Raw genomic sequence first — 27,791 nt, forward strand, 5'->3', positions numbered from 1 at the left:
GTCTTCCTAAAATGTTTTTCCTGTAAAATTCATCTGAAAGCTGTGGAAGTGTGAGAATTAGACATCAACTCAAATATGAATTACAGACAGAACAACTGACTCTTGTTCTTTAGTCTTTGTCCAACTTCACAACTGGGAGGAATTTAGAAGTGATGAATATCAGTTCATCTGCTTTCAAGATTTAAAAAATAAAACATTTGCATCTTCCTCATGTCAAACTCTGAACACGCCATCTTTGGCTGTTGCGTTTGAAATATATGCACACAAAATTGAAATGAAACTCAATAAAGCCAATCGTTTTCTTATTCATTTTTCAAAAGTGCTCCTGATCACACAGTTCCTTGGCACTAAAGACAAGATGGTGACAAAGCACTACTTCTGCCTAAATGGAGCTTCTGAATTCACTCCAACATAATTCCTTGGCACCAAGAATGTATTTTGAAGATTTTATCAAGGTCAATTGGTTGTAAATGTCACTTGAATTATTTATTTATTTTTTTTCCCCTTTGAGCCAGGTGGGAGAATGACGTCGTGATAAAAATCCAGTCGAAAGAATCCCACACAAAAGAAGAGCCGATTTGAGAATGGGGAACTTTGTATATTTCCTTTTGAAAAGTTTCACAAGGGATGACGTCACGTGACATCACTCAGCTCATATCACATCGGATTAAAAATGGACCAACAGAAACATTTGTTTGACGGTTGCCACGTCCGTCATCCAGTCTCGTCCGATCGGGAAGCAGCGTCTTCATCGGAATTGGGGCGGGAAAAAAAAAAAAATCACAAAAAAAGAGAGAAAAAAGCAAGCTCCTCCCTGCGCAGGACGCTGCTGGCGTCCGTGCCGCTCACATGTTGTTGAATCCCATCATGCCTTTCATGTTTCCCGCCGCCCCCTGCTGGAATTGGCGCATCATCGACTGCAGGCCTTGCATGCCGCCTGCAGACGCACAAAACATGCGTTAATTGGCGCCGCGCCATTTGGCTGGAGTGCCCCGCCTCCAGTTGGTGCGTGCGTGCGTGCGTGCGTTCGTTACCCATATGGTGAAGCACACGCGGGTCCATCATCTTGGCCATCTGCTGGTTGAGTTTGGCCATCTGCGAAGGGTTGACGTTCTTGGACATGTCTCCACCTGAGCGCGCACAAAGCAGACGTGGGCGTGAGCGACGGCGCAGACGGGGCGAGCGACGGGGCGAGCGACGCGGCACCTTTGAACAGGCCTTTGATGCCGCCCATCTTCTTGACCATCTGAGCAAACTTGGTGTACTGGGTGAGAAGTTCTTGCACGTCGCGCGTGGCCACGCCCGCCCCGCGAGCCACCCGCTGGATGCGGTTGGCCTGCTTGCTGAACAGCTTGGCGCCGTCCTTGCTGTCCAACTCTGCTGGCGCAAACATCGCCGTGGCGATCAACGACACTCCAAAGCTATTTTTCATTGGTCGTTGGCACTCCTGAAACTAGTTTGCGGTCATCGTTGAGCATCCGCAACTCATTTTTACTCGGGATGTGACGATTGATCGAAGATCGATTTAAAGCCGATTCGTCGGGCCGAATCGATTCATCGATTGGATCATTTGAACATCGAATTGGTTGAATTCATCTAGAAAAATGATGTCTTGAAACGTTTTTTATTCCAGATGCATCGCACATTTTGAATGTGTCGATCAAATGATGCGCGTGCGCCAAACATGATTGCGCGTTTGCGTTTGTGGACGGCTGCGCAACCACGCGAGTGCCCAGAGAAAAAGCATGATAGCAATTTTTTGAAATCGAATCGAAAATCGGGAACTGAAAATCGACTGTTTGTAACGAGTGTGCAACTAATGTGCAAAAGTGGGCGACTACCCTCAGCAAGTTTGGACACTCCAAACTTCAGCCTGGCCCAGACTTCTTAACAATCGGCGACAATATTCCACGACTTGTTGACCCTCTGCAACTATTTTGCAATGGCAACATCTGCAAATAAGGATGTAACAATTCACCCAAGCCCCGATTCTCGATTTAAAAAAAAAAAAAAAAAAAAAAAAAAGGATAGCATGCTCGTCTCTGTGCGCTAACGTGGTGCTGCCGCCATCCACGAACGCAATACGCAATGATGTTTGGTGCAAGCGCATCATTTGATCGACACATTCAAAATGTGTGCTATGCATCTGGAATGGGAAAAAAAAAATTGAAAGACGTCCTTTTTTTAGCACTCTAATGAGTATACTCGAATGACCTATGTATGTTAAGTCTTTTGTTAGGCGTTGCTGTTTAGGAGGGCTTCTGAGCGATGAGATGTCCGAGTCGACTCCATTTGAATCGATTATTCGACGAATCGGTTTGAATGGATTTTTCGATTCGTCGTTACGTCCCTATCTGTAAACGCTTGTTAGTCTTGGGTCATGGCGCCAACTACTTTCCAATCGCCGTGGATCCTCCGCAAGCGGTTTGCTTCGCGCGGGTTAGCAGCACGTTACCTTGGTCGTTCATGCTGTCCATGATGGTCATGAGTTTCTTCAGCCTGGCCATGGATTCCTGCTCGTTTCCTTTACTCATGAAGTCCGTTCCGAAGCCTGGAATCATACCCTACGAACGCACGCACGCACGCACGCACGCAGGCCCGCCCATTCAGTTGGCGCTCACACATTTGCCTTACTGAGGGCGGGGCTTACCATGATCTGCCCAAAGGGTCCCATCTTCATGATGTTCTGGAACTGTTCGTACATGTCTCTGAGCGTGAACTGTCCTGAGGGTCGCAAGAGACGCGTCAAAAGAGAGACGCGGGAGAGCGAGGAACCCCGAAGCCGACGGCGGGGCCTCACCGTGCTTCAGCTTGTCGATCAGCTCCTCGTTGTCGTCCAGCTTGAGCTCGTTGACTCTGTCGATCAGGCCCTCGATGTCGCCCATGCCTGGCGGCGGGGGGGGGGGGGGAAAGTAGTAAGATGGGAAGCCGGCCTTCTCCGAGCGCCTCGGCGGCGTACCGAGCAGCTTGCTGACGAACGGCTGCGTCTTGAAGGGTTCAAAGTCGTCGATGTGCTCGCCCGTGCCGATGAAGATGATGGGACTCCGGGTCGCCGCCACCCTGACGCCAAAAACAAAAAAAGCTCATACGAGATCGGATTCTATCTGTCACTTAATGCTCAGCGCCACAAGAGCGGCGTGTCGATCAACGCCGATCACAAGAAACGATCGCCGCGGCTCGCACTTTGCAGCCAACAAGGGAGCAGCCTGTGTCCGGTGTACTTTCCCCGCGCGGTCAATTTGAAATCAGGTCCTGTTTTTCTATAAATATATTTGGATCGTTTTTTTTTTTTTTTTTAATCTGCTTCATCAATTTATTGAAAAACAATAACTGACAGATGAATCCATTACTCCTATCTTTAGTGAGCAGCTCTAAAATGGAAAAACATGCAACTAAGCCACGTGATCGATCTCGGACGATCTCGCTCATGGATGATCGGTATGGGTAGCATAAAACCCACAGACTTTTTTAAAAATGTATTTTGAAGTCATCATTTCAAGGCAAAGAAATATAATTGAGCAGAAGAAATGAGATTAGCACGAAAGGCATGTTTCATTATCTCCATCAATAAAATGTCATGGACACGGAAATCCGTATTTTATCATTATTATCACCATTATCATGATTTTTTTTTTCCAATGAATCAGCCAATTAGTTGGTTATTGGATTTTTATGCCCCTGGCGAATATGGAAAAATCCAAACCAAGCCCGGTATTTTTCTGCTTACGCGCTCAGAGCTCCGCCCCCTTTGGCGTGTCCGTCCAGCTTGGTGACAATGACCGACGCCACGTCCACTTTGTCCTTGAAGGCTTTGGCCTGAGACTCGCAGGCCTGACCGATGGACGCGTCCATCACGTAGACGATGTTGTCGGGTTGCTGGGGAGACAAACGCCTCAGAGGATGACTAACGGTTCGGGGCGGGGGAGGAGGATGAGCAGCGGAGCAGCGGAGCGGCGAGGCGCGTTGCGTTCGGGCGCTCACCACGGCGTTGGAGACTTGCAGCATCTCCTCGAAGAGCGAGTCTTCCTGCTTGTGGCGGCCGCTCGTGTCCACGATGATGATCTCAAAGTTCTCGCCTTTGAACTTCTCCACGCCCTCCGCGGCGATCACCACCGGATCCATTTCTGTGTAACTGAAGGCAACACATGGCAGTACCCGAAACGAGGAGGAACCCGAAGGCAACGCGCGCGGCGACGCAGCACAGATGAGGAGCCGCAACGCAACCGCGCGGCGGCACGAGGAGCAGGGGCGGAGCCATGGGTGGGCGCCGGGTCTGACTGCCCACTACAAATTGTAGTTGAAAACGATTCATGATTAATCGCGATTAATTGTGGAAAATGTTGCCATTAATTACTTTTAAAAAAAGGTTATCGTTTGACAGCACTAAAAAAAACATATACTTTGACATTTTTTTATAAATTATTAAATTATTTTTGAATTTGTGGTTATTATTTGATTGAATATTAAGAATGGCATAATTGTGGTTGTCTAAGGAAGATCTGAACTTCATATTATTCAGTTGATCATTTTATTTGAATATACGATGTGGTCGGGACAGGAGGATTGTGGGAAGTGAGGGAAACATTCAGGCCCGCCCTGATTTTTCCAGGCCCACCCATTAGCCACGTTCTGGCCCCGCCCCTGACGAGGAGGAGTCCGAATGCAACTGAGCGGGATCCTTAAACACTTAAATGTAATTTTCAACTCTTCTAAATGATTTGGTTCCAGCAGAACAAAAACATCCACAAACATGAAGACTCAATTAGTCGAGATGTGTCACTTTCAACGAACAGTACTTCCTTGACTCCAATTGAAAATTTCCCCACTGTGGGATCAATAAAGGCATTCTTACTCTTATTAGTAAAAAAATACATTTTTAATTTAAAAAAGGGGGGGAAAGGTGAATTAAAAAGGAAAGCGTCAACCATGAATATGTGCGGGAAGCTGAAGGCGTCATTGAGACTCACCTGCCGTAGAAAGGTATTCTGGCCTTGGTGGCGTTCTGTTTGAGCTGATCAAAGGCGCCTGCAGACAGGAGAGAGCGCCAGTCAGCGTCAAGTGTTGGGCCCCACCGACTCATCTTTTTTTTCTAAATATTCCCAACGGGCCGCTGTTTTGCCAATTAATCGTCTGTACTTTCTCACAAAACCGTCAACGTGTAAAGTTGAAGCGGTGCAGAATGACATCCTTGCACAATTTGTCCACTAGAGGGAGCTCCGTCCCCATTCAATCCAATGAGCAACTTTCCTGACATGGTATTTTGGCCGACTCTGGTTTTGATATGGAAGTCCTTGGTCACTCCACAGCAAATAAAATAGAGAAATGTCATTTCACTTTACAGGATTTTTTTTTGTTTTTTTCTTTTGTCTTTTTAAATGAATCGGCCGATTAATAGGTTATCGGATTTTTTTTTCTCCTGCCAAACATTGGAATGAGCCTGAAAAAAAAAGCGGTGGTGTGCGGTGTTACCGGCTCTGAAGGTGTCGGCACATATGAGGCACGTCTTCCAGCCTTTTCTCTGGTAGTAATACGCCAGCTGCAAGAATCAACCTGAGGTTATTCATGACATGACATGACGGGGGCGAGGGCGGGGTTGTTTTCTGTAGGGGCGTGACCTTGGAGCAAGTTGTGGTCTTGCCGCTGCCCTGCAGGCCGACAAACATGATGACGTTGTTCTTGCCTTTGGACGGCGTCCACGCTTTCACGCCGGGGTCCACCAGCTGTGAGCACACAACAAGCAAAGCTCCACACTGCTTCTCCCATCATCTCCTCCTCCTTTTTTTTTTTTTTTTTTTTTTTGTGCCACAGACCTTGACCAGCTCCTTGAAGACGGCGTGCTGGATCATCCTCCTCTTGTTTAGGCCCGACGCCATTTCTTCCAGGTCGATGGCGGCCCTGCGGCGACAAGAACCGATGAACTGATGTGAGGAAGCTACTAAAAAAGAAAGACGTTTTGTTTTTTTTTCTTTCCCAAAAACTCACTTGACATTCTCTCGCAGCTGCTTGACCAGCTTGATGTTGACGTCGGCCTCCAGGAGGGCGGCGCACACCTCCTTCAACATGGAGTTGAGGACCTGACGGGAGGAGATGCGACAAAGGCCGGCTTTGGAATCGTTTGCTCATGCCTGACTCTCTATAACAGGCGTTTTGGTCCAGTGGAGCCATCCGGTCAGGTCGCTACGTCGTAGTGGTACATGGGCACAATTGTCCTCTTTTGGGCTCTAAATGCCACCACCGCGGATTTGGAATGAAAGCAACAATCCGTTTCACATTGACTTTGTGGTACGTACATAAGGGCCGCCGGTGCCTGTCACGATCCAATCTTTTTAGAATTGATTATCCTATCGACTAATCCGTTGCTGAGCTCACCGATGGGCCCGTTCTTTCTTTTTAAACACGCTCCAAACGGCTGAATTGACCAGACCAAATGTTTTTCTCACTTTCGTGGGTGTCTTTTGGACTGATGGCTTCCAAATGCAAATAGCACAACTGAAATGAACGCCTGACCTTTATCGTAAATTGGCTCATGAGGCGAAGAACACACCTGGCCACGGAGCAGCGGCGCACCAATTGCGCCGTTACTTTTGGCCCTCAAAATGAACGCTGAAGGTCTTCAAGCTCATCTTGTTGCTTTTCGTTTCAAATCCAAAATGACATCAAAGTTGCTTAAGGCTCCGGTAGTGACCAATGGCGGCTCACCTGTTTTCTGAAGCTGAGCCACGATCGGTCATTACCTGAGCAACTGCGATGTCATTTTCATATCGACAACAGGTGGCAAAATGGCCGCCGCCTGAGATGGGTAAAAACTGGTGGATTTTGCTGCTTTGCTCATATTCCACAAATGCATTCCGAATGCAACTAGTGGCACTGCATGCAACATTTTCTTGTTCTTGACAATTGCGTCATGACATTTAGTGTGATTTGGACACGTCGGCGCGCTGTTGCGCTACCTCTTCATTGATGATGGTGGCGTTGCTGAGCGACCTCAGCGCCGACGTGATCTTGCGGCCCAGATCGGCGAGCACCATGGTGACGTGTGACCCTGCGCGCACGCAGCCTCCGCTTTACACGCTTCCGCCTCTGCTCAGGGAACGCACAGAACATAAACACATATATGTATATATAATATATAACATATGTCTATGTTATAGAACAAAGCCTCATTAACTCTTCTTAAAAAAGTTGCATTTTAAAACGTGGGATGGCCACGTTTGTGATTACATACCATATTTACTCGGGGGTGTAACGGTATACGCGGCTGTATTGAAAAAACATATTGATAATTTGGGATCAAAGTTCTTTTCTTGGCCTATTTTTTGTAATAGATATTTATAGTATTTAAATAAACAAATAATGACATGGGTCAGACTGACTCGCTTATGTTGTGGATCAAATTGACCCATTTTAAAGTAGAAAAAAGGGAAGAAAAAAACCTTTTAAAAAATTGCAATAAAATACTGGCCACAATTTTTGCTTCCTTTCTACGTTCCACTACATTTCTATACAAACACTGAAGCGGGGCAATTGAATTGGAGGGTTACAAATTGTCACTGTGTGCGCAAGACAAATAGTGTAGATCAAAATGCTAGAGCTGGATAGCGTACATTGCATCTTGCACTGCGTGATAGATACGAGACGATAACTCACGTACGGGTGGCGGGGGACGCTCGACTGAGCGGGTCAGTTGACAAGAGGAGGGCACCAACAATTCCTGTACTCTTGGGGAAAAACAGAGAAATTACTGGCATCTGCACATCACCATGACAACAGTCGCACTGCTTCAAACCATTCGTCAGTTCTCAACACTGCTCCTACTCATCAAGCTGAGCCAGGTGAGCTGGAGCCTATCCCAGTACATCTGACGATTGGCCGAGAGGCAGGGATGCACTACATCCTGGACGGGTTGCCAACCAATCGCGGGTAACCATTCACACATAAGGACAATTTGTATTTTCATCTATTTATTACTGCTTGCAGATTCTTTTTAGGTTCCTCTGAGATTTGTCTCACAATTCCATTTCATCAATCTTATGTCATTGAGAGGGACACCTGACTCCAGGATAAGACCTATAAATGGTGGGTGGATGGACTATTAAAAAGAACTGCCATGTCTTGTGTTGTCAACTGTGTCTGCCCCAAAGTGATGTCGACAATTCAGACTACAACAACTCGATTGGGAACTTGTCTCCGTCGCTGTTTGTAAACTGTGGAATAAAACCATCACGTGAATGCAAATTGAACTCTGCGATCTCCATTACAGATAGAGATGCAAGTCGACAGACTTGTTTTGGAGCAATGAAATCACTGAATCCACCCGTTGAAGTTTAATATGATGAAACTATGTAGTTAATCATCTTTGCCAGTTGAGCATATTGTTCTCACATATCCTAACAGCCAGACTGGATTGTTGCTGAACGTTGTCAGAAAATTTGAGGAAATAAAACAATTGAATCCCTTTTGAAAACAACCAGTCTGAGGCACTATGCCGAAAAAGTGCAGGCAATTAATAACCACCGCAACATTTGACGTCATAAATGTTACACTTTGAGCTTGTGTTTCAAACTTACACTTCAGGCAGTGGCTGACGAGCGATTCAAATGCTCGACTGGACAGAGACTGACTGACACGTCCGTCGACACACACAAACACAGCAACCAGCTAACCAATGCTAACGTTAGCAGTTAGCTGGCGTGTCGCGCGCTCCGGAGTCCGGGTGAACTCAACCCGAGCGACTAAATACGCACAACCAGACAAGAGAACGCCGAGAAGTCCCACCTGGAAGGCTTCCAATCGCCCACTTTGTCTATGCCTTCGTCACAGCTGCTAGCTCGAGCTACTCGTCATCAGTACACTCTGCCGGAAGTTAGCGTCTTCTTTCTTCTTTGTTGCGCGCACACACACGCGAACGTCCCTGCGTCGCCACCTACCGACCAAGTGAAAGCAGCGACGCGCAGCTGGGTCTCCGTAGTATGGAACGAACTCTGACGTGATTTTTCTGCCTTCACCAAAAGTTGGAATTGTTTGCGATAGGGGCTTTCGAGTCGGGGAGGGGGGCTTATATTTGATGGTTAGCCCCGGGGGCCCATGAATAGCTCCGGGGGCCCATGAATAGGTAAAAAGTAGGTCGAACCACCAAGCTCATCATTCAAAATGAATTCAGATTTACTAACATCGGCACGGCATGGTGAGAACATCGGCATGTCCTGAATCTGACGGTGTTTTTACAAAATACGCTCAACTTGTGTGCAGAACTTAAACATTTTAATGAATTTATTAGTGAATGAAGTCCATTTGTGCTTTCCAAACAGGTTTTCGATTGTGTTAGCACGTTGGCATGTCACATTGTTCCAGAGTAGATTGTCTCTTCAATCAGTGTTTTTCAAACTCTGTGCAGTGTGCCGCGAGATATTGTCAGGTGTGCCGTGGGAAATGATCTAATTTGTGCGGTCAAGCGCCTGGCAGCGTAATCATGGCGTTACTATGTTGTAGTACTCTTCCATACCAGCAGGTGGCAGCAGCAAGTAGCTAATTGTCTTTGTTTAGAGACAAGCGAATTAGTGACGTGTTTATCCAAACACTGAGTAAGTATCAATATGAAACATGATAAAATACTTTTTTCTTTGTGTTTATTTCATTCCTATTCAAGAAGTTATGATACATTCTTCAATGTTAAAAAATGCTTATTCAAACAATATAACACTTACATTGTTAGAATAAGCTGTTTTTCCCCCACAATTTCAGCTGGTGGTGTGCCGCGGGATTTTCTCAATGAAATAAATGTGCTTTGACTAAAAAAAGTTGAAAAACACTGTCTTACATTAACACAGATGCTCGCATGTTAACGTGGATGCTAGCTATCATACTATCAGATTATGGTAGCATGTTAGCTTGTCACATTGTTGTTTCCAAACATAAGTTTAGCAATTATGTTAGCACGGGCACGTTGTTTCCGAGCAGAGGAAGACAGTTTATTGATCGGCCACCAGGGGGAAAAGCAGGAATCCGCTGAAGACGCTAAAGCTGCGCGTGTCGTCGTATAGTCTGTAGCTGGCGGGCAGGCTCAGGCGCACGCGGTCCCCAGCCTCCAGCGGGATTAGCGCGCCGTTGGTTGCCGACGCGTAGCCGCCGTGGTCGTTGAGGTCCAGGCTGGAGACGATGAGCTGCTGGTTGCGGTACAGGGTGACGCCCGTGTAGCCTTTCAGGAAGTCGGCCGCCGTGAAGCTGAACACGTAAACGCCGCCCACGGGGGCTGTGAACACACCTGTGCAAAACGGACGACCAATTTCTGGGGACATCCTTGTCATTGCCGTCATCGTGGGGACGGCGAGTCATCAAGGCTCACCGGACGTCTCGTCGTAAGCTCGGCCGACGTTGGCGAAAACCTTGGAGAAGATCAAAGTGGTCTCCTGGTCGAACGGTCCCACGGATCCCGAGTCGGTGAGCGCGGCGGCGAAGGCCACCTTGGTCTCGCCTGCCGACGACATGGTTCATGACACCATTGGCGACGTCATCGCCACGCCAGACCAACCGAGCGCACAACCGTTTGGGTGACCTGATGTCTGTGTGCTACGCTGCTCCAAAACGTGCAAGCGCAGCGTCAACTCTGCGGAGGGAAAATGTCATCAAACGTGACAAGCGCACACACTCGTCAAACACGCGCACACGCTGCGATTGCGTGACCTTCCGTCGTCGCCTTCAAGTCGCTCATCTTCTGCTCGCTCGTGTTTAACCTCCCCAGCAACGCTGACAGAACAAAACGAGTGAACAATGAGAACATGAGTCACATGAGAACAAATTGAGTGAGAGGAAAGTGACGTGAGAACAAAATGAGTGACTTTTTTTTTTTTTTTAGTCTTTCCTTGCCCCGCTGGCGGTTAAGATCAGGGGATGTCGTTAATATTTGTCGATTGTGGGCATGTGAAGCCCTTTGAGACTTTTTTGTGATTAAGGGCTATACAGATCGATTTGACTTGACTTTCCAGAGAGCAAAAAGAGTAACACGTGTGCCATGACAACAAAATGAGTGCCATGAGGACAACATGGGTGACATGAGAACATCAGCATGGCAGGAAAACAAAATGAGTGGCGAGTGAATAGGAGAGCTTCTTCAAAGCAAAATAAATGACGTGAGAACAAAATGAGTGACATGAGAGTTACATGAGAACAAAATGAGTGACATGAGAGCAAAATGAGTGACATGAGATCACGGATGAAAAAAAACCCAAAAAAACGGGAACACGAGTTTCTTGTGAAGAAATTGAGTTACATGAGCCTCCTGTGAGAACAAAACGAGTGACGAACTGAAGCAACCTGAAACGAGACGGCAAAGAGTGACAAAAGAGCAACGCGAGAGTACCTTCAGTGTTGTGGATGCTGTCAGTCAGTCGGGACTCCACGTGGGAAAGTCGCGTCGTGCGAGCTGAAGGACGTCACAACAATGACGGCCATGGCGCAATTTCTCATCTTCTCATACAAGGCAGCTCTCCCACGCGCTCACTGACCTGCGCATTCAGTCTTAAGTTCTCCCAGGAGTTTTTCGCTGCCGTTCAGGCGGACCTCCAAAGCTGCACGCGCGACGGCAACAACGCGACACGGTCACGCGCCGAAATGAGAACAGGAGGAAATGATGACGAGAGCGACATTACCGGCGGCGGCGCGGATGTCGTCCGCCAGTCGCGACTCCACGTTGTCAAGTCGTGCGGTCCGAGCTGAAGGACGTCGCAACAACAGTGACGATGATGATGATGATGATGATGATGATGGCGCGTGAACGTTCTCTCACACTCACTTGTGCACTCAGTCGTGAGCTCGTCCAGACGTTCGCCACTGACGTTAAGTCGGACTGCCAACGCTGCACTCGCCATGTTCAAAAACACAACACGGTGGCTTTACAACATGAGAACATGAACGTATGAAAGCGCGATGAGAACGCCATGACGACGACGTGTGCACATTCTCGTGCTCTCATACACACGTACGCTCGCTCACCTGTGCATTCGGTCTTGAGTTGTTCCACAAGTCTCTCGCTGCCGTTCACTCGCACCTCCAGCGCTGCACACGCAACGTCAACACGACAGCGGCATGAGAAGATTATAGCACCGCGAGAACATGCTAGAGATCACGAGAACAACATCGGAGCGACGTGAGGGTGACATGATAACACAAAGTGACGTGAGAAGTGGAGTCAGTGAGTCGAGACCCCATGTTGGCAAGTTGTGTTGTCTGAGCCGAAGCATGTTACGACAACGGCGACAGTGATGACGACGACCATGACGCATGCGCACGCTCGCATACCTGATATTAACGTATACGTTTTCCCCGTATTTGATACGTTTTTTGATCATTTCAAATTGAGTACGCCGTATAGACATTTTTGTAGGGGGGAAAACAAAAACAAAAAATCAAAAAACTCGTTTTTGGTTAGACCGATCTCGCCCATTTCGGCTCTAATCCGGAGCGTCCATTAGCGATTGCGACAGTACACTTCGGTCGACTTTCACGATCATAGCGCACTTGCAACACCCCCCCGTTGAGTGATAAAAACTGTGTGAGAATCGACATAAAAATGTCCGGTCCGTTTGCCCCACCTCCCCCGCTGAGCGAAAATGACTGTGTAAGATTAAATATAGATACTTTATACAGAAAAGTACGGGCAAATTAGAATTTTTGACAGTTATGCGCTCGTGTTCTCCTCACCTGAGTTCTTCATCCACAGATCCCCCACTTGACCTTCTGCGAGCTTCAGTCTTGCCGTGACCGTTGACAACTCGCCTGAGATCAGTTAGACATTAGACAGGCAAAAACCCACTCACACAAAATCACACACTTACACGCACGCACACGCACACACACACACGCACACACCTGTGCATTCAGTCTTGAGTTCTCCCAGAAGTTTCTCACTGACGTTGAGTCGGCTCTCCAACGCTACACACGAAATGCCAGCAATACAACACAGTCATATAGAACAATAACGCGATCAAGACATGAGAAGCGTTTGAGACATGGGAAGAACAAGAGTGATAAAATAAGAAATCGATTGACATAAGTCGATCGAGAACAACGTGAGAGACGTGACGAGAGAGGCATGAGGACACGATAAGGTGTGTTGCATGATAACAACCTGATAGTGACAACAAAGACTCGATGCCTAATTTACTTAACACGGTGTCCCACAGGGGTCCGTACAAGGACCAGTATTCTTGAGTTTTCACATGCTTCCCTCGGCTAGTATTATTAGAAAACACGGTGTCAACATCCACCGCTTTGCCAATAACACAAAACTCTACCTACCTATGAAACCCGAGGCAACTAATCAATTGACTAATCGTCAGGAAAGTCTTACGAGAAATCAATGGTTGGATGACTGATCATTTCCGACGATTGAACTCGAGACGTTGACGGGCGAGCTCGCGTTGGGACAAAAATGAGAAGACCAAGACTGACCTGAGCTGAGAACCGTCAGCTTCTCGGCGCGAGCCGCAGCCATCCTCACACTGCCCTCGAGAGCTTCAAGTGGCACATGGCATCCAATCCGCTATTAGCTGGCATACTAGCACGCTAACATGATACTAGCGTGTTAGCGTACCTGCGGTGCTGTTGCGGCCGTTAACCAGTTGCGCTTCCACGCTGGAAAGCTGACCTGATTTAACTAAAAAAAAAAAAAATGAATGTCAACATAGAGAACCTGAGCAGGAGCAGAACCGCTTGCGGTATGTTTGAGTTTCTAGTCTCCAGACTTGAGGCCTCTCCAGGGTCCAAGCCTCTAGGGTCAAAAGTTGGAGTCTCGTGGACCCTTCTAACAGCTGACTGGAGTTCTCTCTCCACAACCTTTATCAACTTTACCTGACTTGTCAGTCCACAGATCCTCCACAAGGTTTTCCACCACACTCAGTCGCACCTTCAACCCTGCCGACCAGAACTATGTCAGTGACAAACACACGTGCACACACAGAGCGATTGAGCGCTTACCTTCGCTTTGTTTCTGTGTGTCATTCAACGTGTTGGCCACAGCAGCTGAAAGCAAACAACGCATGAAAGCAGATTCCTGACCCCCAGAATGGAGCTTTCCAGAGTTGAGACGTCCAGCATCAAGACCTCCAGAGTCTAGCTCTCAATAATCGAGACTGAGTATAAATGTAAAAGTACAGACTTGCAGAGTCAAAACCTCTCGACTGAAGGCCTTCAGAGTCAAGACCTGCAGACTCCATTGTCAAAATTCAGAGTCCATTCTTACAGAATCTAGAATTCCATAGTCTGTGCCTCCAGAGTCTAAACTTCCAGAAGACAAGACCAATGGAGTCTAGACCTCCAGATTCTAAGGCCTCCAGAGGCCAAACCTGAAGCGGACCTCCAATGCATAGTTACCTCTGATGTCCTGTAGGTGTCGTTCACCTGTCATCACTTCGCCCTCCAGGTGCCGTAGCCGAACATAGAGAGCAGTCACGTTTTGGTGTAGACGTGATGAATCTGAAAGAAAAAAAAAAATAGAAAGTGGATGTTATCATCAAGACCTCAGACCTTCACACTCTCCTTTGTAAATACACAGAGTCACGTGCTCTAAAGAAGATATAAATGGTCAAGGCGGACTCGTATGCTTTAACTCGACTCACATTGTGCAACTGGACTTAGATAGTCATGGTGGACTTATGCGGTATGGTCATATTCAAACGAGTCTGAGTGGACTAACCTGGTCTGTACATGGTCAGGAAGACTCGGAGAAATCATTATCATCAAAACTTGTCAACGAGAAGCGGGAGTCTCACCCGCGTCCGGACGGGACTCCGCCTCCCGCCGTTGCTCATCTTTGTCTGCAACCGAGGATATCGTGTGAGCCCGGCTGGAGTTCTGATGGCCTTGGACTTCAGCATCCTCCACTGGAATGAAGAAAATAATCAAACTTGAGTCCAAGCCTTAGCTCAAGCAGTGACAGAAAACAGGAAGGGCTTTGGACCTGAGCTCCTCTTCCTCAGATTTTCCACCAGGCAAAGTCGAGACGCCAGGACTGGAAGCACGCCAACAATTGATGTCATGTGATTTGCGAGGCCGGCTCTGATTGGCTGCCTTGATCTTTGAAATTACGAACCACACCTGAGCTCTTCCTTTTGAGTTGGTCCAGGACGCTCTCACTGGCCCTCAGCCTCGTCCTCAGGAAGGGAAGGTCGCCGGCCAGGGCTGGGCATCATTTGTCGCGGTGAGCAACCAACCGGCTAACGGACGTCAGTCAAACGGATGATTTGACTCACCCGATGTCTTCCTCTTCAAGTTCTCCAAAGAACTTTCACTGGCGTTCAGTCTGGACTGCAACCTTGACACTTCCTCTGAGTAGCACACAACCATAACGCGTTCGTTACCTTCAATTACCTCACCCGGATTGAGAGATGCCGCAGGGGCCAAGCAATCCGGAGACAAACTGACATTGGCCCAATCAATGAGACCCAATGAGAAGGGCCCAACGAGGACCCGACATAGGGCCCCTTACTCACTGTTGCAGGCTCATGGCTAGGGGTCACCTAAAGACGGCTAATGGCCCCCTACTAGCCCGTTTGTTTTTCTTGGGAAGGGGGGGCAGGATTATTGTATCTTGCCCCAGGACCCCGGGCAGATTACAGACAACCTTGCCTGGACTCAAAAGATCTAACTCAGGTGTCTTCAATCCTGTTCCTGCTCCGGCCGCTGACCTGCCTGTTTCCCCATCCCTCCCTGGCGCAACACACCTGATTAAAAAATGCTCAGATAATCAGCAAGGTCTGCTGAAGCTGGATAACGATCCCGATCATTTGAATCAGGGGCGTTGCAGCAGGGAGAGTTGGGAAAACAGGCAGCCCTCGAGGAACAGGATGGAAGACCCTTGGTCAAACTGGACTCACTGGTCTAAGGGAACTCACTTGCTCCAAGTGGATTTGTGCAGCATAGACAGAATTACATGGTTAAACTGGATTAACTGGTCCCAAGACCTGAGAAAAAAAATCATTTTGAAAAAAAAAGTAAACATTTTTTCCACTGAAAAAACTGAAGTTCAGCCTACTTTCACACAAGCTCAAATGTCTTTGAGAAGATGTATGTCATTTGGATTCAACGGGAATCCGACTGAAGCGGGCCCTTCACAAGGTTTAGCCTGTCCCATTTTGATCCGCATGTCAGCGTCTGAGTGAAGTTATAGGGACACGGTCTTGGTGGACTCAGGTGGTCTAAGTGGCCTCACGTGGTCTAAGTGGACACTGAACTAGTCCAAGTGTACTGACCTTGCCTGTGCTGCTCCCTCCTCTTCAGGTCAGCGTTGATTTCGCTCACCATATTCTTGTCTGCCTCCACCTGGACTCGCAGTGAGTCCAGAACCTGTTTCTGCTTCTCTGCCGCCTCCTCGCCGTCCCTAAGGCGGATCTCTGTAGTCCGGAGGGCGTTACGCTGATCCACCGCAGCCGCCTGCAGACTGAGGACCAGCGTCCTGTCCACATCCATCTGGATCTGCATGGCGTCCAGCTGTTGTCTCTGCTTCTCTGCCACCTCCTGTCCGTCTCTCAGGCGGCTCTCCGAAGTCCTGAGGGACTGGCGCTGATCCACCACCGCCGCCTGTAGGCTGAGCACCAGTTGTCTCAACCCCACTAGCTCAGTCCAGAGCACCGGCAGGTCCGGTGGGCCAGATGAGTCCTGCGTCATGGTCCGCATCCTGAAGGAGCGGTCCCGCTCGCGGGTGGGAAGCAGACCAAAGACTTCTAATGGACCGATGAGCAGAAGCAAAAGCGCAGCAACTGCACAAAACTTCATCTCGACCGGAGAGCGTCGCGTGAGTGTGAATCAAAGTGATATTTGTGTGCAGATTAAAGGTCATGTGACCCACTAGGCTTTTGCACATACCAAACATGGCTAACATGCTAATCTGCTAATCTACTCGCTTACATTTTACAATCACCACGACGACTACACTTCCACTAAACTGCTACAACGCTCCCGTACTAAACAACCACAGTAATATTACACTATTACTACACCATTATATTACACTTTCCTATTACTATATTACAACACTGTCATTACGCTATTACAACTATACTATGTGCCCACTACTGCTATATTAATACACTACCAGTACACTATAGCTAACTATACTGCTACGCTATTATCACACTACTTACTATTACACTATGCATATATACCACAATACTATACTGTGCTATATGGAATACTACACTATCAGTTGACTATACTGCTACACTATGGTACTAAACTACAGTATTACACTACTTGTACACTATTAGAATGCTATATATACTGTTACGTTAGTCTACTGTGATATTCCTGATCAACTATTACAACATTTCCAGTAATATTACACTGCAACTCTACAGAATGACTACACTATACTAGGAAGCTCCTCTACAAAACGACATTTACCGTGGCATGAGTCCACTCTTTGTATGCTACTGCCCTATTACCAAAGTACAAGTGCCCTATTATACGATCGGTGCAGTACAAGTAAATATTACAATACTAGACTTTTACAACAGTACCACTGCACATTACGTGCTTTCATGTTTACCTCACCATTACCATGGAATAAGTACATTACATGCAGTACAAGTACACTATAAGTGCCGTTAGAACATTATAACACTACTCTAGCATGCGAGATTATTTTAAAAACATGTAGGCCTACCCTATCAGTACACAGGTTACTGCACTTTCCATCATGAGTGTTTTTCAAACTTTTTTGAGTCAATTAAGGCATTTATTTCATTGAAAAGGGTGTTTAAATAAGCATTTTTTTTAACTTTGAAGAATGACGCTGTATCACAACGTCTTGAATAGGAATGAAATAAACACAAAGAAAAAAGTATTTTGTTTCATTGATACTCGTGAAACATGGGCCTGTTTCGAGAGACATGCGTCACTAATTCGCTTGTCTCCAAACAAAAACAGTGAGCTACCAGCTGCTGCCACCTGCTGGTGTGGAGGAGTACTACAAGATAGTAAAGACATAACTACGCTGCCATGCGCTAGATCGCACAAATTAATTTCCCACGGCACACTGTTTAGAAAACACTGCTCTAATCACATTATACTTTGCACCCTAACTACACAATACTACACTATTGTACGATTAGTCCACAATAACTATGAGTACAGTACAAAAACTAGTCTAGATTGTCGTCAGAATGCTAACAAAAGAGTAGACTAATGCTACAATATAGTACACCACGCTAGTACTAAGCTATTTGTACTCTCATTAGTATTAAAGGTGGGATGAAATAAAGTCACGAATGTAAAAAAAAAAAAAAAAACATCCAAAAGTTCTTTATTAAAAACATTCCAAAGCGACAGCAAACATTCGTCCACGAGGACCATCGCCTCGGGTGCTGCGGTCAGTCAAGAGAGGTTTTTCCACGACAGGTTCTGGAAGAGCCTGGCCCCCGTTGCTCTTCCATTGCACCGGGCGCCAATCAAGGGGGCTCTTGGCACAAAAACGCTGTGACGTCCGACGCTTCGTAAGCATGAAGCCCATCTTCTGCATGTTGCTGTCCTGCATTTTCAACGCCGCCTTTTGTTCTGGCTTCGTTATGGACCCGAAGCAAATACCAGTATACGTCTCAGGACTTTATTACAAAGCCAAACACCGATTTGGGGGAGAAAAAAAATTACTGTACACATATGCGTCAAGTGAGTTATTTTCCGCTTAAATGAGTCAAAATATCTTTGCTACCATTACTACGGTACCAAACGCACTGTAAAATACTGATCATAAGCTATTGTGAACGCACCCACAACGGTGCAGTCACGCTTAAATGTGGGTGGACATCTCGACGGGGGAAGTTCTCAAGAGCGATACCAGTACGAATAACCGCTGATATCTCTCGTACTTTTGATATACAACATTTCATTTCACACGGGAACAAAACATTGTGAACAAAACCTTTCTTACCGTCGCAGATGACGGCTCGCCAATGTGTTAAAACTACTGCTGAGGAGGATTTTTTTTTTTTTGGCGTTAAAGTGGAAACATATTTTTTTTCCCAGAATATGTTCTATGCAGGCCCACTAGTTGAAACACAACATTCTGATTAATATGGCGTTTGTGGAACAAGTTTTAACCCACTCGTTTGTAGGCATATCTGGGGGCGGCCATTTTGTCACTTGCTGTGGACTGAAAACGATGTCACAACTGCTCACAACGACCAATCACGGCTCAGATTCAGAAAACAGGTCAGCCGCGATTGGTCGTTGTGATGTCATTTTCAGTCGCCAGAAGACAAAATGGCGGCTAAAAAGGGGTGGATTTTTCTGCTTAACTCATATTCAACAAACGCAAAATGAATCAGAATGCCGTGTTTCAACTAGTGGGCCTGCTCGCAACATATTCTTGAAAAAAATTGGTTTGGGTTGACTTCCGCTTGAACTCATTTTTCATATGAATCATATTGCCGTGTTTCAACTAGTGGGCTTGCATAAAACATTGTTTGGGTTGACTTCCGCTTTAAGTATCAGTGGCTGGCATCGACAGCCTCCACCACAACCTGATACCTTAAAATAAGGTCGGATCGACCCGATATCTGGTATCGGTATTCGCCTATATTTAATCTTAGTCTCACTTCAAATTTGAAAAATATAACAACCCATAGTTGGCATAAGAAGCGACGTCCATATAAAATCGGGGTGAAGACTGGCCGCGGTATTTCCGAACATTCGGCGATAAGCTTTTGGACGTGAAGTGAGTTAGACCACGACGTTAGGAAGATGTGCAGCAAAGTCCTTTTCCAGGTCGCTTTAAGAAACGCCCACATCTGTCGGCCAATCGGATGAAAGTGACGCCACAGCCCTCCTCGGCCTGCGTTCTAGAAGCAGGCTGGAAGAGGTTCCGAGGAACGATTCCATTGGCGGCGCACGGCCTCGGAAAAGCAAGCGCGCGGGGACGTTTTGGCGTCAAAGTGTGTCCCGCCCACCATTTGTCAGATTGTGCCTTTGCTAAAAGGTCAGTGTCATTCAAAAGACCCATGGAAACAGCATTCCTTGTCGCCATGGTAACATGTCTCTTTCTCGCCCACAAAAAAAAAAAATGTAAAAAGCATGAGGCGGCGATCGTCCGTACATATTCTTCTCTGTCCTCTTTGCGCAATCCCCCGCCCTTCCCCGGGCCCAAAGTCGAAAGGTCAGTGCTGGCCCATGTACGCTCGGAACAAGGACGTGACGGAGGCCGCCGCCGATGAGATCATCCCTCCCGTGATGACGGACGGCTGGGACACCTGCAGCGCACTCTGGGAGAGATCCATCGGCTGCGGGCGGGACAACATCGGATTCGGGTTAGACATTCCAAGCGGCGAAATAAACTCTGCGCAATCTTGCACTACATTTGTTAAAGCACGGTACTCGGCCTGGGTGAACTGGCAGGAACGAGATGATCACAATAGATTTGTTCATATCTTCCAATCTGGATTATGAGCATACTTTGTATATGTAACTGCATCTGTACTGACCAACAGAGCTGTACAACAATTGACAACAAATTAAAAAAAAAAAAAAAAAAAAAAAAGGAACATATTCTTTATCCTCTCCAAAAAGGGCTAATATTATTGCAGCTGCTGAGTGGCGATTTGTACTCGTTTGGCTGAGCCGAGTTACACTGCCCCACGGTGGCCAAGGCGTGTACAACACAAACAACTGAACTGAAGTGTTAAGTCATGCTGAACAAACGCTTTATGCTCCATGTTATCGATCACATTTTTGAAAATAAATAATGCCACATAAGAAAAAAAAAAAAAAGACACAAAATCTGTTGTTTTTTTTACGGGGTTATCTAGGCGTTCTCCTTCCTTTCAATGCTGTAAAATGATTTGGGGGGTTCTGAGTTGGCAGCACAGTCAAGGAACAAATCAAAGTCGTCTCTCAAGGCGCCACGGTAGAGTTAATGCAGCTTAGTTGCGATGGTCTTCTGTCATTCATCATCAAATGTGCGTGAAGCACCTCTTTATCTATTATACTGCCCTTTGGTGACCAAGGCGTGAACACCTGAGGGAGCAGCACAATGCCTATTGAATTATCGTGTTGCACAAACACTGTCATTCTTGACATTATGACAATTTTTTTGCCATAAAATATAACAATGCGTAACAAAGCGGCAGTTCCACCATTGTTGTTGGAAACATTGGCACACAGTCGCGCAAGAGGCCCGTCGTCCAGGGGCGGAGCCAGAAGGTGGCAAATGGGTGGGCCTGGAAAAATCGGGGTGGGCCTGAGTATTTCTCTCACCTCGCACAATCCTCCTGTCCCGACACATCGTATATTCAAATAAAATGACAATTCTTATTATTCAATTAAAAAAAAACCACACAAATAATTTCATGATTCACTAAAAATGTAAAAGGTTTTTTTTTTTTTCATGAATCTCACTGGGTGGGCAGTCTGTCAATCTGTCAATCACCCATGGCTCCGCCCCTGACGTCATCACAGGAAAGATGCGTACCGAGTCAGAGCTCCGCCTAGTGGACATTTGGCGCAAGGGCGTCATCTTACATGACGCCAGCATTTACCGTTTCATGACAAAGTAAGAATATATCAGCAAAACTCAGCATGATGATGATCATTTCGCTAAAACGGTCCGATAAAAATCGATTCATCGATCGGGCCACAATTGGCTATGAATCTTTGCAAACTTTTCAGGGCATGGAGTGAACGGAAGCGCAGCGTTGGTCCGCAAAGCGTTGACCAAGTTGGAACGGCCTCCCCTCCCTCCCGTGTTGCGCGTGCGCGTGCAAGTGGGCGGTACCTGCGAGGGTATGTCGCAGAATCGCGGGCTGGGGACGGTCTCCCAGTCGGTGCCCAGGTCGGTCTCGTCGTCGCTGAGCGCCTCGTCGCCGCTCTCCTCGGCGGCTCCCGAGGCCTCGGGCTCCACGAACTCCATCGACTCCTCCAGGTCGGCGCTCGCCTCGAACGGACCCGTCCTGAAGCGGAAGGGGGCGCGGTCAGCCGGCCATCGCTCGCCCATGTGACGCGCGTTGCCGGGACAACCGCCACGTCATCGCCTCACCTGCCCAGGTTGCCGTTGTCGGCCGAGACCAGGAACATGATGTTGCGGAGGGTGTGGTGCGGGTGCAGCTTGTCGCAGTCCACGTGCTACACGCACGCGCACGCACGCACACACACACACACGTCAATATCAATTTTCCTGGATGACTGTTTTGATTATATTTTATCTGTAATCTATTTCAATATGTTTTATTATTTTAAACATGTAAAAATAATGAATATTGATCAATACTGGCTTTCATATCAGCAAATATTGACCATGATTGATTTTCTTTTCCCTGAAAATGACGTCACAGTTGCTCAGGGCTCAGGTAACCACCAATCACGGCTGAACTTCAGAAAACAGGTGAGCCGTGATTGGTCATTACCTGAGCCCTTGATCAGTTGTGATGTCATTTTCAGTCGACAGAAGTGACAAAATGGCCGCCCCCTGAGATGGCTAAGAATGGGTGGATTAATAACTCTTTTATTCCACAAACGCAATCTTCATTAGAATGCCGTTTTTCAACTAGTGGGCCTGCATGGAACATAATCTTGAAAAAGTATATGTTTGGGTAAACTTCCTCTTTTAAAAAAGAAAAAATACAACAACAAAAAAAAACCAAAGGGAAAAAGCGACAGAGTGGGGAAAATATGGTACATACACAACAAACAGACTCAAAACACACACAAATCCCCAGACACAAAACAAACACACACAGAGAACACGTGCACAATCGTGCACACAACCAGACACACACGAGAGCGATATAGGAGGAGCCAGCGCGGTCGGTTGCGGCGGCAGCGTGCGTTGAGCGCGCTTACCTGTGAGAAGCACAGGTGCAGCGTGTTGGTGTTGAGCTTGCTGAGTGCGCGTGTGAAGCGGAAGCGACTCAGGCTGTCGCCACAGAACTCGCTAGAGGGGGCGGAAAAAAAATAAATAAATCCCAAAAGATAAGGACGGGGTCAGGGGTCACGAGTGCGCGTTCGCCTGTATGTGCGGCGGCACCTGTTGCACAGCTTCTTGGGCAGGCCGACGTCTAGGATGTGCGACAAGACGGTGAGCAGCTGCGTGGCGTAGCACAGAGCGGCGCTGATGGTGTGGGCCGGGTTGATGTGGTCCAGTTCTGAAAGGGACAACGTGGCACTCGTCAAACAGACGCGCTGGCATCGGCGGGTTTGCCGCTTTCGTTACGTCGGCGCGGGGAAGAAAACGGACTGAAGATGCGGCACGGGAAAAAAACACGGCACGAATGTCAGGAGACATCTGAAGGCACTCCTTACTCAAGTTGTTGAGGTAAGTTGAAACAGGAATGTAACGTAGGTTCATCTGCATTTTCATCAATTGGAGGCCATTAAAGCGGAAATCAACACAAACAGATTTTTTTTTTCAAGAATATGTTCTATGCAAGCCCACTAGGTGAAACAAGATAAATAAATATTGCATTTGTGGAATAAGGGTTATCTAATCCACTTATTTTTAGCCGTCTCAGGGGGCGGCCATTTTGTCACTTCTGTCGACTGAAAATGACACCACAACTACCCAGGGCTCGGTTAAAGACCAATCACGGCTCAGCTTTATAAAGCAGGCGAGCTGCGATTGGTTGTTTCCTGAGCAAGTGTGATGTCATTTTCAGTCAACAGAAATGACAAAATGGCCGCCCGCAGAGATGGCTAAAAACGGGTGCTGCTTAACTCATATTGCACAAACGCACAAATATGAATCAGAATGCCGTGTTTCAACCAGTGGGCTTGCGTAGAAAATATTCTTGAAAAAATATTCTCGATTTCCTCTTTGAGAGCGTGGGCACTGCTGCGTCTTTCTACCTTTAATGCCAGGAGAGCGTATACGTCATTTTCTTTCTTTATTTATTTATTTTTTTTTTAAGTCCAATTCTCGGCCTCTTAACCAATGAAAAGCATCAGAATCTACGTGGCTCGTGTGTGCGGTCGCGAGAGCCGCACCAACCCGGGCCGTGCTTGGCGCTCTTCTCGTCCATCCAGCCGTAGTAGGCGGAGCAGTCCCCGTTGCTGGGCAGGGTGACGGCGGGCCCCGTGATGCTGACGCTGGTCTCCCCGTTCTGGTCGTCCCAGATCCAGCGGCCCGACAGGTAGGTGGTCCTGCGCGCCTCGGCGAGCTCGCTCACCGTGCTGGACGTCAGCGCCGCGTCGTACTCCGACACCACGTCGGCGGGGTCTCTGCGGGCGGGCGGGCGGGCGAGTGTCAGTTAGCGCGTTGGCTGCAACTACATTGACGGGAGTTGAGGCGCTTCATTCGGAACAACGTAATGCTTTGCTGTCATCTTGCCGCAATCAACTATGCTGAAGTGAGTTGAGGAGTTTAAAGTAGACACAAGCAGGACTTGGCTGCCACCTTATAATAATAACGAGAGATTTCATTTGCAGAAAAGCATCCCAGTAACCGATGAATCGATCAGTTAGCGGGCTTCCACGCGCGCAAGATGGCCGCCGCCGTGGCCCACCTGCTGCAGGCCTTCTCTTCCCGCGTGGGGAAAATGTGCGCCATCAACTCGGCGATGTGGTCGCGCCGCGTGGACGCCAGCTGAGCCAGCCGCTCGCGCAGCTCCTGCTTGCGGCGCTCCAGCAGCTCGCCCAGACGCCGGTTGTGCCGCTCGATCTTCTCCTGCTTCTGCTGGTGGCGGTTGGCGCGGCGCTGGAGGCGCTGACGCTCGTCCTGGGAGTGCAGCAGCAGCTCCTTGTCTGCTCAAAAAGTGATGCGAGGTTAGCGAGGTGACACACAAGGCGACACCAGAAGTGGGACCAGATGACAAAAGATTGACAAGGGGGCATGAGACGATGCCAGATGACAAGATGGCACGAGGTGATACGATGGTACCACAACAGAGAGTTAAAGCGGAAGTCATCCCAAACATTTTTTTTTTCATGAATATGTTACCAGCAGGCACACTAGTAGAAACTAGAAACACGGCATTCGGTTTCATTTTGCGTTTGTGGAATATAAGTTAAGCAGCTAAATGCACTCGTTTTTAGCCATCTCTGGGGGCGGCCATTTTGTCTTCATTCGACTGAAAATGATATCGCACCTGCTCACAACGACCAATCACTGCTGACCTGTTTTCTGAATCTGAGCCGTGATTGGCCGTTGTGAGCAGTTGCGATGTCATTTTCAGTCGAATGAAGACAAAATGGCCGCCCCCAGAGATGGCTAAAAAACGAGTGCATTAACACTTATTCCACAAATTTATCAGAATGCCATATTTAGACTAGTGGGCTTGCATAGAACATATTCTTGAAGAAAAAATATTTTCGTTGACTTCCACTTTAAGGTCACTGTGCCCCTGTTGTGCAACTACAGCAAAATTTGATTACACAGTGAGCTTTCTTTTAAGGGAGTAAGTCCCTTAGGCTAGGTTCACAACGCAGGCAAATGCGACCCAGATCGGATTTTTTTTTGCCTACAAATGCGACCCGTGTTAGATTTTGTTTATGACAGTCTCAACGGCTCAATTCCCACTTTTTCAAATGCGACCGGGGCCACATTCATGTGTGGTCCTAGATCGGACCGAAATTGACGTCTTCCGGAGCCAGAGAATTCTGGCAGCCGGGCGATTGAATCTGCAAAGTTGTTTTGCGTAACAGTATTGACTTGCTATTTGACTAATTTGATCCCAGTTGAAACATGAAGCTTAAAGTGGACATTTTGGGTGATGGCAGAAATTCATCGGTTCATCTTTTATGCGCGGCATGACCTTGACGTCATCTTGAGTGACGTCTCCATGAAATGAGATCGAACAGCCTCGCCTCCTCATTAGCCGCAAATACTGTGTTGCTGCAAATACTGCTCACCGCTCTTGACTTCTTGGCGCGCGCAGGTCAGCGCCTGGTTGATCTGCTCCATCTTCGCGCGGCACCACATCATCTTCCACTTCTGAACACAACGTATTCACAAAACACTTTCTGTCAAAAACACGCCGCCAGCGCCAACTCGTCAAACCCACCGTCTCGTCGGTCCACAACTTCCTGTGCATGGTGTGGATTACCCTGGGGAGAAGGAAAATCGGTTATGTGACCACTACCGAAAACTTCGGCATCAACGCGCGTGAACTCTCACCTCTGCTGCAGCTGCTCCTTCTCTTCTTTCAGTGTCTTGAGCCTTGCCATCTTGTCTGCGCACCTGCGTCGTGGACACAAGCCGCAAAGACCCAACGTTAGGGACTTCTTTCCAAAAGGTTACGAATCATCCCAAACAATCCAAATTTTCCCTTACAAAAAAGTGTACAAGTCATCTCAACCAATCCAATTGTAAATGTGGAGCACTTTTAAAAGGAGTGCTGACCAAAGTTTTGTAAAATACATTTACAACACGCAAGATTTTTAACCAAGCAACATTATAGAGGATTAAAAAAACAAAACAATATTAAACAAAAGTTCACAACCCTCTGTGCATCGTCAGGGTTAGCCGAGAAGGTGGACGTTTGAAGAAATGATTTAAAACCCGCCAATACCAACGTGTGACATTTTAAGTTGAATTTGACGTTACATGTTTTGGTTAAGTAAAATTTTGTGCGAAAGGTGAACGTTTTACTTATACTTTAGCAGCAAGTCATTTAACTCCACTCGGCTAACTGCTAGCAAAGCTCCTATGAGCTACAATGCTAGCTCGGCTAAAACAGCGACACGGACGTAAACAACGAGTGTGTTTGCTTAATGTTTCTACTTAAAATAAACACTCGGGAAAGGAACGTGGCGTTATCCTTAGGAAAAGATTCGAGTCGTTTTACGTTGAGTATCGTGTTTAGACAACGCTATGTTACAACGGATTCTGCGAGCCTAACGTGAGGTGTGCAGTGTTGTTGTTTTCCAAGCATCGTTTTGGAGGGTGACAATGACGCCGATGTAAAGTGGGGGTTTGTAGCTCTGATGATGTCGCGTCAAAAACCTGACATCATCACTCTACAGGCGGAATACGCGGAGGTCAATCGTATATGCCCAAATTCGCCTGCGGAGTTCCGCGTTGCTCTCACCTCTCTCCGTTTCTGCCGTCCAAGTACACGAAGTCTCCGGCCTGCACGCAACCGGCACACGTCAGCCTCCGGCGGGATGTGCTGCACAGCGGGCACCGCTCCACCGCCACGAAAAGACCCTCCGCGTCATCCACGGACTCCACCATGACGCCAGCGGCGGCGGCGGCCTGATGCGGGCGAGGAGGCGCTGGAGGAGGCGGTGGTGGCCGGCCTGGGTGGCATGATGAGGCCGCTCGGTCTGTGACGAGCAGTGGCAACCCCGCTGAGGACGCCATGCTAGCTTAACCTGTTTTTTTGTTTATGTTTTTTTTTTAACTAGTCGACGACGTCAACACTCGCGATGCGTCCATGCTGACGTCAGACGGTTTTTTTTGTGTGACCAGCAAACACGGTAAGTGCAATCAGCGCCACGCTTCCTGGTTCTGTTTTGTTTATGTCGTGACGTAGATAATGCTGGGCGGGGCTTCCGCTGAACGTCAACAATGGCAACCCCCAAACAGGTTTCTTTGGCGGTATGCACCTGTTGCTTGCAAGTCGCCAATTAGTCGAGAGGTTTATTATACTCTCACGTGACAATAAATATATTAAAGAGGCACTGGGCAAGAAATCGATCGTAATAATTTTTTTTCACAACTCTTGATGAAACATTGACTTAAAAGTACAGTAGTTGAATGGGACTTCATGCCCTGTGGGGGTCTGTATCGTTTTTACTGGCACAAAGCAACTTTGAGGAGGATGGGATAAACCCTGGTACACAAAAAAATACAAATGTCCTGAGTTGTTTTACGG

At 47.5% G+C, this 27,791-nt stretch overlaps 3 protein-coding genes across 15 annotated transcripts; all 3 read right to left on the reverse strand.

Annotated features, from left to right (window-relative positions):
- Nucleotides 1–577: 577 nt before the first annotated feature.
- srp54 (signal recognition particle 54) lies at nt 578–8,921 on the reverse strand. 4 transcript variants are annotated; one of them, XM_086049016.1, is made up of 17 exons: nt 8,776–8,921; nt 7,648–7,718; nt 6,951–7,080; nt 5,983–6,074; nt 5,811–5,895; nt 5,616–5,720; nt 5,470–5,536; nt 4,968–5,025; nt 3,982–4,132; nt 3,728–3,876; nt 2,960–3,060; nt 2,801–2,887; nt 2,651–2,724; nt 2,456–2,564; nt 1,207–1,377; nt 1,035–1,130; nt 578–937 (listed from the first exon to the last, which is right to left on the reverse strand). In XM_086049016.1, the coding sequence occupies exons 3-17, from the start codon at nt 7,026–7,028 to the stop codon at nt 846–848; spliced, it is 1,515 nt and encodes a 504-aa protein (XP_085905142.1). In that variant the 5' UTR covers nt 7,029–7,080; nt 7,648–7,718; nt 8,776–8,921; the 3' UTR covers nt 578–845. The 4 variants fall into 4 exon arrangements, with proteins under 4 accessions (XP_085905142.1, XP_085905144.1, XP_085905143.1 ...); XM_086049018.1 differs by having other exon boundaries at nt 7,652–7,716; nt 8,776–8,876; XM_086049017.1 differs by lacking the exon at nt 8,776–8,921 and adding an exon at nt 8,568–8,769 and having other exon boundaries at nt 7,652–7,718.
- A 688-nt stretch (nt 8,922–9,609) lies between these two features.
- Nucleotides 9,610–17,483, reverse strand: LOC147137085 (uncharacterized). 8 transcript variants are annotated; one of them, XM_086050328.1, is made up of 21 exons: nt 16,245–17,479; nt 15,246–15,320; nt 15,091–15,174; nt 14,954–15,004; nt 14,766–14,876; nt 14,368–14,469; nt 13,972–14,016; nt 13,846–13,908; nt 13,589–13,651; nt 13,447–13,509; nt 12,865–12,927; nt 12,697–12,771; nt 11,989–12,051; nt 11,789–11,851; nt 11,646–11,708; nt 11,502–11,564; nt 11,357–11,419; nt 10,681–10,743; nt 10,541–10,603; nt 10,343–10,471; nt 9,610–10,261 (listed from the first exon to the last, which is right to left on the reverse strand). In XM_086050328.1, exons 1-21 carry the CDS (start codon nt 16,765–16,767, stop codon nt 9,969–9,971), a joined length of 2,181 nt encoding a protein of 726 aa, XP_085906454.1. In that variant the 5' UTR covers nt 16,768–17,479; the 3' UTR covers nt 9,610–9,968. The 8 variants fall into 8 exon arrangements, with proteins under 8 accessions (XP_085906454.1, XP_085906455.1, XP_085906458.1 ...); XM_086050329.1 differs by having other exon boundaries at nt 10,553–10,603; nt 16,245–17,477; XM_086050332.1 differs by lacking the exon at nt 10,681–10,743 and having other exon boundaries at nt 16,245–17,480.
- A 2,511-nt stretch (nt 17,484–19,994) lies between these two features.
- On the reverse strand, nt 19,995–27,445 carry atg14 (autophagy related 14). 3 transcript variants are annotated; one of them, XM_086050364.1, is made up of 11 exons: nt 27,003–27,444; nt 26,090–26,152; nt 25,977–26,019; nt 25,825–25,906; nt 24,480–24,717; nt 23,966–24,195; nt 23,006–23,123; nt 22,822–22,912; nt 22,019–22,104; nt 21,758–21,932; nt 19,995–20,267 (listed from the first exon to the last, which is right to left on the reverse strand). In XM_086050364.1, the coding sequence occupies exons 1-11, from the start codon at nt 27,275–27,277 to the stop codon at nt 20,145–20,147; spliced, it is 1,524 nt and encodes a 507-aa protein (XP_085906490.1). In that variant the 5' UTR covers nt 27,278–27,444; the 3' UTR covers nt 19,995–20,144. The 3 variants fall into 3 exon arrangements, with proteins under 3 accessions (XP_085906490.1, XP_085906492.1, XP_085906491.1); XM_086050366.1 differs by lacking the exon at nt 27,003–27,444 and adding an exon at nt 26,415–26,943; XM_086050365.1 differs by lacking the exon at nt 19,995–20,267 and adding an exon at nt 20,293–21,000 and having other exon boundaries at nt 27,003–27,445.
- Between the last annotated feature and the right edge of the window lie 346 nt (nt 27,446–27,791).

Source organism: Filicampus tigris, chromosome 13 (assembly GCF_054856515.1).
Source record: "Filicampus tigris isolate MCC_2025a chromosome 13, RoL_Ftig_1.0, whole genome shotgun sequence".
NCBI lineage: Eukaryota > Metazoa > Chordata > Actinopteri > Syngnathiformes > Syngnathidae > Filicampus > Filicampus tigris.

What these genes read in the sequence shown, in the direction of transcription:
- atg14 (XM_086050364.1), bottom strand. Translation starts at nt 27,277, where the DNA reads ATGGCGTCCTCAGCGGGGTTGCCACTGCTCGTCACAGACCGAGCGGCC. An exon ending in GAGCGCCAAGCACGGCCCGG is followed by an intron (nt 23,124 to 23,965) that starts GTTGGTGCGGCT and finishes TGTCCCTTTCAG; the next exon opens with AACTGGACCACATCAACCCG. An exon ending in CCCAAGAAGCTGTGCAACAG is followed by an intron (nt 22,913 to 23,005) that starts GTGCCGCCGCAC and finishes CGCCCCCTCTAG; the next exon opens with CGAGTTCTGTGGCGACAGCC.
- srp54 (XM_086049016.1), bottom strand. Translation starts at nt 7,028, where the DNA reads ATGGTGCTCGCCGATCTGGGCCGCAAGATCACGTCGGCGCTGAGGTCG. An exon ending in GTTCGTCAGCAAGCTGCTCG is followed by an intron (nt 2,888 to 2,959) that starts GTACGCCGCCGA and finishes CCCCGCCGCCAG; the next exon opens with GCATGGGCGACATCGAGGGC. An exon ending in GGACAGCATGAACGACCAAG is followed by an intron (nt 1,378 to 2,455) that starts GTAACGTGCTGC and finishes TTGCGCCAGCAG; the next exon opens with AGTTGGACAGCAAGGACGGC.
- LOC147137085 (XM_086050328.1), bottom strand. Translation starts at nt 16,767, where the DNA reads ATGAAGTTTTGTGCAGTTGCTGCGCTTTTGCTTCTGCTCATCGGTCCA. An exon ending in GGAGTCCCGTCCGGACGCGG is followed by an intron (nt 14,470 to 14,765) that starts GTGAGACTCCCG and finishes TTTTTCTTTCAG; the next exon opens with ATTCATCACGTCTACACCAA. An exon ending in ACTTAAGACTGAATGCGCAG is followed by an intron (nt 11,420 to 11,501) that starts GTCAGTGAGCGC and finishes GACGTCCTTCAG; the next exon opens with CTCGCACGACGCGACTTTCC.